Below are 11,707 nucleotides of genomic sequence, written 5' to 3'. Positions count from 1 at the left end.
GCTCAAGATAGCCTCTCACCTGAGACCCTCCTTTTTTTTTTTTCCGGATCTACGAACACTGAAAATGTTTTCAGTATTCCCAGCGCTGCACTGTCCGATCCCAATGCCCAAGTGTGCTAATTCACTTACTCTTTTTATTATTCCGCACCCCCCCCCCGCCCCGTCCTCGAAAATGTTGTTTCTCTCTTCTTGGCCAGGGATGGACACATACTGACAGCTTTTGTCTCTCTGAACCCCATTTTTCTGTTTTGACGCTGCCTTTCTTCACTTATGCTGACCTGGTCTTTAAATGGATTGTGGACATTTTGTTTCATCCTGGCGGGTGTCTTAATCACTCAGACGCAACCGGCCACCATAACCACGCCCACTCAAGAATGTGCCTAACTAGGACGTTTGTCCATACCGGCGCGCCGTACTGACGGTGGCAGCGCGCAGGCGCAGTTCCCGCCTCCCAGCGGCCTGTTTCTGTTTCCGGGGATTCCCTATATCTTGGCGGGTGGACTCGGTTTCTTCATAGTCGCCGTGGCATACACTGTTCTGCGGTCCTTTGCACCGCAGGCCCCAGCTTCCGGGTCGCTGTTCTCGTCCGCTCGTCTCAACCGGCAACAGACCCATGGCGGAGCGTGGGGAACTCGATCTGACTGGCGCCAAACAGAACACCGGAGTGTGGCTGGTCAAGGTACGTTCGTGCGGCTCCGGCTTGCGCTCCTCCTAGTTTAAGTAGTTTAAGTGACTTGAAACTGTCCCAGTCCGTAAGCCTTTTAAAGTTCTCTACGGCTATCTCGTTAGAGCTACACATGTGCAAACTGGTTTGCAGGCGAGGCAGTTAGTTGAGGGACGCAGTCTTTGAGACAATTAAGAGTCCGAACCTGCCTGGAACGCATTCCTTTCCCCACTGTGTGGTTTTTCTGGGGTCTTGTGATGGCGTTCTCCGACTTGAGCGGTGTATTTTACCCCAGGCTGAAGAATTTCTGTATCTCCTTTTGGTGAAAGTGATTTTAGTCGTGAGTCTATATAAAGAAGTTGAGTATCTGCTTCATGTACAGTATTCTCGGCCAGAAAGTAGAACGGGTCCCTGTGTACCCTTAACGTGTTCTTTTAGGTTGATGGCCCTTATTGGAGTTCTCAGGAGAGCTGAGAGAGCTCTGAACGCACCAGAAGGAGAGGCCATTGAACTGGAGTGTTTTTTAGAGTATTTTTTGTAAAGGCAGCAATCTTGATTAGCCCTGAGTGAGCACAGTATTTGTCTTTAATTTTTCATATCGAGGAGTGTTGCCTCTTAAGGGACTTTCATGAGACCTGTGTACAAAATGTGATTATGGCAGTCTTTGAACTAGGACCTTTGGTTTTTTAATTTTTTTTTAACTTTTATCACATGGCTGAATTCTCATCAGTTAAATCTGAGGGGCGCTTCCTGTCCTCCTCTCTAAAAAAGCTCCCTTATGATCAGTTGCTAGCATTTCAAACCTGTATTATATTTTTCAAAGCACTTGTCACAGTCTAAAGTGATCGTATGTTCATGTGTTCAGTGTTGGTTACCTCCTTCTCTCTAGTGTGGGTGCACTCAAACACATTCTATGAGAATGGGATCCTTGCCTATCCCAACCAGAATTGTGTTTGACACATGGTAATTGCTCAACAGATATGGAATGAATGAATGAATGAATGATCTCTTATCTATTATTCTTCAACCTCAGCTTTACTCTCTGGCACTCATTTGACTTCTCACAGATATATCAGTATAACCCAAAAGGCTGGGGTGAATTTCTCCTAGGGTATTTCTCCTACCGCATGCCAAATGGAGGAGAATCATTAAGGAGATCTCCCTTGCAGATTGAAAGAGCTTGAAAAAATGGTGAAACTTGAGATGATGCATTAATTCTTGGAGCACAGTAAATGCTTAGTGAATATTGTTTGCCTTACACAATTGGATGGGTGGACAGAGGCATTAGCATAGTCTATTATGGAGAGTGGAACAGAAATGCAAGACTGAAAATGCATATTAACATGGTGTGTCCTGGAAAACAAAGGAGATTATTATGCCTAGAGCAGAGGGTTTGTGTAAAAAAAAAAAAAAAGTTTGGAACTATATACTCATATTATACTGTGAAATAGGGATGTCTTAACTTTAGTCTGCAAGAAGTGAGGAACCTTTTGTAGGGTTTTGAGTAAGGCAAGGATGCAAATAATGCAAGGGGGGGAAGCTTGAAAGGAAGATAACCAGAGTCAAAATTAGAAAATGATCACAGCATCATAGGTATGTAATAATGAAGTCTGGGGAGTTAGGGAAACTTTTTCAGTAAAAGTTGTTGGGATTTGGTAACTGACTATATAAGAATGTGAAAAAATGTAATCTAAAAAGAAGTTAAAAAATGAAGTTTAGTTCTTTCTCATGTCTGGGTATTTGAATACATTTTATCTCTTTGAAAAGAACTCAAGCCAATGATTTGTGCTTGTTTTGTAAAGGTAGTTGTTAGACTATTTACGGTTTACAGTATTACTGTTTCTTCTTACCAGCTTGGCATACAGTATATCTTTTTCTAATCAAAAAAATTAATAACACACTTGCAGATAGATCTTTCCAGGGTGTGAAAGGACTTTCTTACCAGTTCTTGTTCTTTGACAAATTTATCTCTGAAAGATGATGAGAATTGCTAGCAAATACTTTCTGCCCTAAAATCCACTCCTGTTCTTTATTTGACAACTTTTGTTTCTGCTCCATTAAAGGACACCCGATAGACAACGGGGTTTGATTTGCATAGCTGTCAGATAACTTGAACTTGTTTCATTTGCACTGGACTTGGTATTGAGTGTGATTTTCATGCCCATACTTGAGCATACTTGGATTTTCAACTCTGAATTATAGGAATAAATTATAGGACAGCATCAAATTGTAATAGTCAATTTCATTTTCGGCTTTCTTTGCATGATATTAAAATATAACATATTAGAATGTGTGTCTTCGTTCTTATCCAGTCAGAATTTGTGAACAGAATTACATACTGATTTCACGTCTTTTCTCTGTATGTTCATATTTCTCATTGTAGGAGCACCTGAGTCGCTCAGTCGGTTAAGCATCTGCTCAGGTCGTAATCCCAGGGTCCTGGGATTGAACCCCACATCCGGCTCCTTGCTCAGCAGGGAGCCTGCTTCTCCCTCTGCCTGCCATCCCCTGCTTGTGCTTTCTCTCTGTCAAATAAATAAATCTTTAAAAAAAATTAAAGGAGACCTCCCCCCAAAACCCCTATATTTCTCATTATAGATAATACTTTGAGTTCTGTTCTTTGAGGATCATTTGCTGCAAAATGTGTAAATTTCTTCTTAGAGTATCTCAAAGTTTATGGGCCATCTTGTACACATTAATTCCATCACTAGAAAGGTATAAAACAGAAGAAATACACTAAGGTGTAAGATACATGTAAGATCTCTGAGTGTTTTGAGCAGGAAAATAGTTGTTTTTCTGGCTGAAACAGGGAAGACTTCATGGAGAAGGTGACATTTAAGAAGAGCCTATGGAGTTATTAGTTAGGAAAAAACTCAACAGGGCTGGGGAGAACTAGAGTGTGTTCAAAAAAAAAATAGCAAATATAGTAGAAGATTGTGTCCCAGAATATCCAGTACCTGTACCTGGCTTATGAAAGGCCATTTCTGGGTTTTTGAGTATCTTAAATCTACAAGAGATTGATGATCCAAACGAGTTTTGATAGGTAATAGACATGATTGGATTTAACTTTATGATAGATGTCATCTGCTAAAACATAAAGTCACAGTTTTTACCTTGTCAGGGAGCTAGTCCTTGTAGTTTGCATTACCCTGTTCTGTTGTTCAGTCTGTGCCACTGTTAGGTTGCCAATTGGTCACACTATTACTACATACCTTATACCAAATCATGGTTTAAAAATTGTAGAATGTTTAAGAATATTTTACCATAGTTCTGTTGTTTGGTTTCCAATTTTTAGACTTCTGGAAAAATCATCTCTAGTTATGGTTGGCTGGAGGGTAAGGTACATATAGGATGGGGAGGAGGAGATAAAGTTAGCAAGGTTATTAGGAGGGGTGGGATTTTTCTAAGTAATGAATATCATACTGAGGCCTGATTTATAACAAATGCTACCTCTTTTTTGGGAAAGAACAAGTGGAGGTATTGAGAAGGGCTGTGGTAGGTCTAAGCAACAGCTTTCTAGCCAGTAAAAAGTTGTTTCCAACCCAGTCAGCCTTCCTCTTCTAGGCATTTTGGACTACTGTTTGTTGGAGGAGAGGGTCAGGACAGGAGACAGGCGAAAAAGGAACTTAGCTTTCATATGTACCAGGTATTTTATACAAAGCAAACCTGTGAAGAAGATACTAAATATCTATATTTTTTCAGATGATGAAATTGAAGCTTAGGGAGGTTATCTTACCCAAGTATGGAACAGTGTTTCAAATTTAGGTCTGTTTGGCTACACAGCTTGTGCCAAGAATAGGAAATGTCTTTTTTCCAGCTTAGGTCTCTTTCATGAGTTATCTCCCTGAGGAATAGAGGTGATGTGGGGACTTCATTTCTTTCTTTGAGAGAGAAAAAGCACAAATGTGAGGGAGAGGGAGAAGCAGACTCCCTGCAGAGCAGGGAGCCCAATGTGGGGCTCAACCCCAGGACCCCGAGATCATGACATGAGCCGAAAGCAGATGCTTAACCGACTGAGCCACCCAAGCACCCCTGGGAACTTCATTTTTGTGACCTTGGATCTTGTCAGTTCCATGTGGTGATGATCTTCAAGAAAACGTGGGAGTAAAAGCTGTGTGTCACAGATTGGGCTTCTTGGGAAGCTGATTTTGAGATGATTAGGTTTACCAGGGAATGCTCTTGGGATCATCACCTGTGGAAGGAAGAAGACTTGAACAGGACTGGTAAGAGGGTATGATGCAGTTTCAAGGAAGGCTGAGGATGTTTCCACAGGGAGTCTTACAGGTGTCCTGATTTGGGGTGAGGTATACCCTATGTTGACCAATCATTGCATGTTGTTTGTCCCAGGAAGAGTGTGATCTTGGCTAGAGGAAGGAAGAAAGAAAAAGAAATGAAGCCCCCACATCACCTCTCTTCAGTGAAGCCAATGCCAAAAAGGGGCTAACAGCTAGGGCTCTCTGTGGCCACACTCCCAGCAGCTGGGAGAATAAGACTTTCAGTCCTAAAGGGGGAAATGGGTGTCATATCAACAGTGTCCATTACAGTCCCTTAATTTGCTTGTATTCTGGGAGAAACAGGGTTTGGAGACTAGTAGTTGGGGAACTAGATATTCGCTGAAGCAAAGTTGGCAAAGAAGCTCAGGGGAATAACTGTCTATACATATGACCATAGCACCTTGGCTTCAAAGTCATGGTTGACCTTACTGCTCTGCCTGCCATGAGTGAACGGGTACGTGGGTTGATTCATCCCACAAGTCTTCAGTGATTGCCAGTCATTGTGCCAGGCTCTGAGTATGTTATGGTGAGCAGAAACAGACATGGCCCGTGCTCTGTGAACTAGGATTTATAGTCTACTGCAGGAGACAGACAGCCATCAAATATTAGTCCTAATGAAAGCAGTTACAGACTTATCTGTCTGGACATGGAAGCCAGGAATACTGTTCTGTGAGTGTGGATAATAAACTTGATCTAGTCTAGGGGGTCAAGGGAAGTTTCCCTGAGAAAGTAATGCTTAAGTGAGTCATTTTCTCTTACTGTCTTCAGAAATCTGAGAAAACATCTCCTGTTGTACCTATTATCTTGTCTCCATCTGATTTTCTTTAATGAATGTGGAGAGGGCGGAAACAACATATATCTCATAAGTGATATGTTGACATGAATGTTTTGGGAAAATTTACTAAGAGTAGAATTCAGGTATTCTTATAAAAAAGTATGTGAGGAGATGATATGTTAATTAGCTTGACTGTAGTAACCATTTCAATATATCAGATCATCATGTTGTATACTTTAAATATATACAATTAAAAAAAGAAAATGTTTTAATTAAAAATATCAGCCATTCAAAATAGTACTTTGGAGGCTTGGGACCATATATGCTATGAGTTTTTCTTCCTCATCTCCCTCCCTTTTTTCAGACTTAATGCTAATGGGCTGGAACTTCTGGGAAGCTCATTTCCATAAGCTCTTGGTGTAGAGAGTTATACGTATATGATTGACATACTATCCTCAATGTATTCAGTTTTTCATTGAAAGAGTATAGTATTTTGGCAGCCTTTTGAATTAAATAAGCTGGTAGGCTTCCCTGGGAACATATGACTTTATTATAATGATGATAATGCAGTGTGAGTTCCAAACTTATCTTTATCAATTGACTTCTGCAACATAATCTTTTTTGTAAGTTGTCAGTTGCTTGTAGTAGGTACAATTTATTGTAGTGAATTTGATTCTTAAATTTGTTTTAGTGTATGATACAGACTTCACTTAGAACTTCTGGTTGTTTGGTGGCTAAAATTGTAGTCTCCAGCAGTTTGATCGGAGACTCTTCTGACTTGGCTAATGTAGTGAAGAAGTGTGGTCTCCTCAAGAGTTCCAGTGCTCCAAAATATTCTTTTCTCTCGTTTATCTTAATAGCATCTCCAGGAACCAGCAATAAGTGGATGGAGGCAGACTGGAAAATAATGCTATCCATTATTGGCATTTTCCTCCTTCCCCCTTATTTTAAGGTAGATCTCTGAAATAAAGTTTCTCTCTGAGAATGCAGTGAGGTTTATTAAAATTAAATTCTGTATCCCAGATATATCCCAATAATGTCATCATTGTTATTACATTAACATTAGCTAATGTTTCCTCAGTATCCAGTCATTAAAATAACTTCCTGCTATGTGCTAGGCTATTCTAGATGCTAGGGATATGGCAGTAAACAAAACAGACAAAATACCTGCCTCCTGCAGATTACATTCTTAACGGGGAAGGAGAATAGACAGTAAATGAACACCTATATAGCCCATGATAAGTGCTCTGAAGAAAAATGAATAAGGTAAAATGTATAGTAAGTATCTGGGGATACTGTTTTAAATAGGGTGGGGGAAGGGCCTCACTGATAAGGTGGTCTATGATCAGAGACCTGAAGGATATTATGGGGGCATGCCCTCCACATATCTGGGGGGAAGAGTATTCCAGACAGAAGTAACAGCATTTCAAAGGCCCTCAGATATGAGGTGCTGGGAATGTTCACAGAACAGTGTGGTTAGAGTCAAGTGAGAGAGAGAAGGTAGTAGGAGATGAGGCCATGGGCTACCAGGGGGCTGAAACACGTCAGACATCATAGGATTTTTACTCTGAGTGACATGGGGAGGGAGTAGCCCTAGAGCAGCAACATGGCATGGTGATTATGGAGCTAGACTGCTTAGATTAGAATCCTGGCTTCACCACTAGTAATGTGAGACCTTAGGCAAATAACTTTTTGGTCTCATTTTTTAATCTGCAAAAATGGAATGATGATAATAGGGGTGCCTGGGTGGCTGGTCAGTTGAGCATCTGGCTTTTAGTTTCAGCTCAGCTTATGAACTCCCTGTTGTGGGATCCAGCCCTGCGTCAGGCTCTGTGCACAGTGCGGTGTCTGTTTCAGATTCTCTTTCCCTCTCACTCTCTTCTCTCAAATAAGTAAAATCTCTAAAAAACTGGGATAATAATAGAGTTTTTTTTTAAGATTTTATTTATTTGTCAGAGAGAGAGAGACAGCAGAGCAGCAAGCAGAGGGAGAAGCAGACTCCCTGCTGAGCAGAGAGCCCGATGCGGGACTCGATCCCAGGACCATGGAATCACGACCTGAGCTGAAGGCAGACACTTAACCAACTGAGCCACCCAGATGTCCCAGTAATAGAGTTTTTATGAGGATTAAGTGAAGTAACTTTTGTAAAGTGATTAGAAAAGTACCTGGCTTGTAGTAAGCACTATGTAGATGTCTATTAAATAGGCTTTGAGCAGAATAGGATTATTTGACTTATGTTTTAAGATGATGACTCTGGCTGCTATATTAAGAATCAACTAGACATGGACAAGAGTGGAAGTTAAGAAATCCAAAGGCTATCAGAATTATACAAAAGATGATGGTAGCTTGGACTAGGATGGTAACCTTGGAATTGGTGAGAAGGGGCTGGAGTCCTGATATAATTTGAAGATGTTGCTCACAGGATATATCAGTCGGTTGGATGTGGAATGTGAGATAAAAGTAGCTATTCAGGGTAACTGCACAAAGTTTCAGACTGAGTACCTGGAAGAATGGAGTTGACTTTTACTGAGGTATGGAAAATTGCAGGAGGAGCACGTTATGAGGGAGAAATTAAGAGTTCTGGTATGGATATTTTAAGTCTGAAATGTCCACGGAATTTTCAGATGGAGAGCTTGAGTAGGCAATTGGATATGTAAGTTGGAACCTGAGGGGAGAGCCTGGACTTGCTCTAAATTTGGGAATTGTTATTATACAGATGGTATTTAAAGTCTTGAGCCTGGATGAGATTACATAAGATTGATTGCAGGTAGAGAAGAGAAGAGGTCTGAGGACTGAAACCAGAACACTACAGGTGAGAGGCTGGGAAGACAAGAATCTAGATGTGTGGGGACCAAAAAGGAGAGTCCAGAGAAGTATGAGGAAAATCAAGAGAGATTGTGGTGACTTAAAGCCAAGTGAAGAAAGTGTTTGAAGAAGGAGGAAACAGTTCTCAAATATTGTTGATAGGTATTAAAGATGAGGACTATACACTGACTTGGCAATGTGGAGATATTTGGTAACTAGGGTCGTCACTTTCCGTGGAGTGGTAGAGAGGAAGTCCTGTCTAGAGTAAAAAGAAAAAAAATATGGCAGAGGAGGAATTAGTCAGCCAGCAGGGACAACTCTTTCAAAAAGCTATGCTGAAAAGAGAGGTGGAAAATGGGACAGTGTGTGGAGAATTATAGACTCTGCTCTTACTAGGTGTGTGATCTTGAGCAAATTTGCTAATTTCCCCATGCCTCAGTTTCCTCATTTGCAAAATGGAGGAAATAACAGGATTATGTGAAGATTAAGTGGTTAATATATTTAAAACATTTAGAAGAGTGCTTGTCATTTAATGTATCAGTTATCTGTTGCTATATTACCACAGACTTAGAAGCTTAAAACAACATACATTTATTATTTCATGGTTTCTGTGGATCAGGAGCCCTGGCATGGCTTAATTGGGTCTCCTGCTTCAGAGCCTTTCACAGGTTACAATCAAGATGTCAGCCAGGGCTGAATTCTCATCTGAAGTCGTGACCAGGGAAGATTGTTTCCAAGCATGTGTGGTTGGCAGAATTCAGTTCCTCGGGGTTATTGGACCCAGGGCCTAGGTTTCCTACCTGCCTGCTAACCGGAGCCTGTCCTTAGTTTCTTGCCACCTGGGCCTCCCCAACATGGCAGCTTACTTCATCAAAGTGTGCAGACTGAAAAAACGAGAGAAGCAAGATAGAAGTCACCATCTTATGTAACCTAATCACGGAAGTAACATCCCATATGGAGAAAAAGGAACTCTCTTATGCTGTTGGTGGTAATGCAAACCGGGCAGCCACTTGGAAAACAGCATGGAGGTTCCTCAAAAAGTTAAAAATAGAACTACCTGATGAGCCAGCAATCACACTACTGGGTATTTACCCAAACAATGCAAAAACACTAATTCAGAGGGGTATATGCACCCCTATGTTTATAGTAGCGTTATTTATAATAACTAAGATATGAAAGCAGCCCAAGTGCCTACTGATTGATGAATGGATAAAGAAGATGTGGTACACACATGCGCACGTGCGGGCACGCACACAGTGGAATGTTATTCAGCCACAAAAAAGAATGAAGTCTTGCCATTTGCAACGACATGGATAGAGCTAGAGAGTGTTATGCTAAGTGAAATATGTCAGAGAAAGACGAATACCACACAATATGAGTCATATGTGGAATTTAAAAAACAAAACAAATGAGCACAGGTGGGGGAAGAGAGAGAAACCAAGAAACAGACTCTTAACTATAGAGAACAAACTGATGGTTTCCAGAGGGGAGGTGAATGGGGGGATAAGTGAAATAGGTGATGGGGATTAAGGAGTGCACTTGTGATGAGCACTGGGTAATGAAAATAAAAACTTAAAAAAAAAGAGAAAATGGGTGCCTGGCTGGCTCAGTCGGTAGAGCAGTTGACTCTTGATCTCAGGGTTGTGAGTTCAAGCCCCATGTTGGGTGTGGAACCCACTTAAAAAAAAAAGACCTGGACAAATTTTATAGCCAAAAAATATAAATAAATAAAAGAATCCTAGCCAAAAGGGAAGGGGAGTAACATCCCATCACCTTTGCCATGTTGTATTGATGAGAAGCAAGTCACAGATCCCCTTCTCACTCAAGGAGAGGCGATTACACAAGGGTGTGAATATCAGGAGGTGAGAATCATTGGGGGCCATCTTAAGAGTGTTCTGCCACATGTAGTAAGCACTCTAGTGTTAGCAGTTATCATCATGGTCATCATTCTGATGGGGGGATGACTAAGTAGAGAGGAGAGAGGAGAAAAATGGTAGAATTGAAGGAAAGATGTCCTTGATTAGACTACAGGGGAAGAAATTAAGTGCACAGTGGAGAGATTGACCATTGTTCAAAGAGGAAGTCAGAGTGAAAGGCCTTAGCTGTGGCTGCATGGTAGCTGTAGAGGTTCTCTTTTGATCCTTTCCCTAGTTTGAAGAGAAGTCAGGGTAGCACCACCGAAGGAGAAGGGAGGGAGAGGTGCTGTTGGCTTGAGAAGTGAAGAGAACTTGTGACTCAGCTGTAGCGGGGGAATGGATTGACCAGGGAGATGGAGTTCAATTGCCAAGCATCTTGTGAAGGGCTTACTTGATGTTGGTAGCCATATATTTCAAGTGAGACTAGTTAGCATCACTGTGAATTTTTCTCCAGCTGCTCAGGTCCAGTGTGGAGAAGTAACAAAATGAAATCAAACTAATTAATTAAGTAGCAGTAGAGATGGGCTTTAATCGGGATTAAGGTTCTGCCAGGCCAGCATGATGAAGGAGGTAGGGGCAAGGGAATGATTGTGAAGACAGGACATACACAGCTTGGGAAAAGGGCAGAGATGTTAAGAGTCAGTGATTTGAAGGGGTGGAAAAAACTGTTGAAGTACTGAGGAGAGAGCCAGGAAGTTAGTGGTTAGTGTGATTGCTTGAAATACAAAATTACGGAAGGGATACCCTTACTGAAAGGGAGAAAGTCTTAATGGGTCTATATATGTAAAGGACTCATTTGAACCAGTAACTTGGAATGTGATGAAGAAAAGACACCATCTTTCTCCTATGGGCTTTATTAGGGAATATGACTAGTGTTCAATAATTTTGATGTAAAGAATGCATATGTAATTGAAGAAATACCATTAGAATTTTTTTAAACCTTTTGTTCGTGAATTTTTACTATAGCTAAACAAAGCAATGCCACTTGATAATCAAGTGGTTCTTTTTGCAAATGAAATCTTGGTTAATAGAATGTTTTTTTTCTTTCCAGCTTTGGAAGCTCTCAGTTCTACACTCATGTTCATGTTATTCCAAGATTGCTGAGGGAAATAGTAGTGACACCTGACATTCATTGAGTACTTGCCTTATGTGAGGTATTATGCTTCATGCTTTATCTGTGGTATCTCATTCCTCACAATAGGCTAACCTTGAAGGTGTGTGCTGATTCCACAGTTCATACTGCCTCTTAGAAGAAATAGTAGTGATTCAGCAT

At 41.0% G+C, this 11,707-nt stretch overlaps 1 protein-coding gene across 1 annotated transcript in view; it reads left to right on the top strand.

Moving 5' to 3' along the window:
• The first annotated feature begins 479 nt into the window (after positions 1-479).
• The window catches only part of GTF2F2 (general transcription factor IIF subunit 2), a 150,459-nt gene continuing 139,231 nt past the window's right edge, over positions 480-11,707 (top strand). The window contains exon 1 of the mRNA XM_028103254.2: positions 480-679. Coding sequence (XP_027959055.1) covers positions 614-679 — 66 coding nt within the window. The 5' untranslated portion in view covers positions 480-613. The remainder of the gene's footprint in view (positions 680-11,707) is intronic.

Source organism: Eumetopias jubatus, unplaced genomic scaffold (genome assembly GCF_037043125.1).
Source record: "Eumetopias jubatus isolate StellerSeaLion01/CBP00866 unplaced genomic scaffold, mEumJub1_p1.0 scaffold_3, whole genome shotgun sequence".
NCBI lineage: Eukaryota > Metazoa > Chordata > Mammalia > Carnivora > Otariidae > Eumetopias > Eumetopias jubatus.
This window is presented reverse-complemented; position numbering and strand designations above follow the sequence as displayed.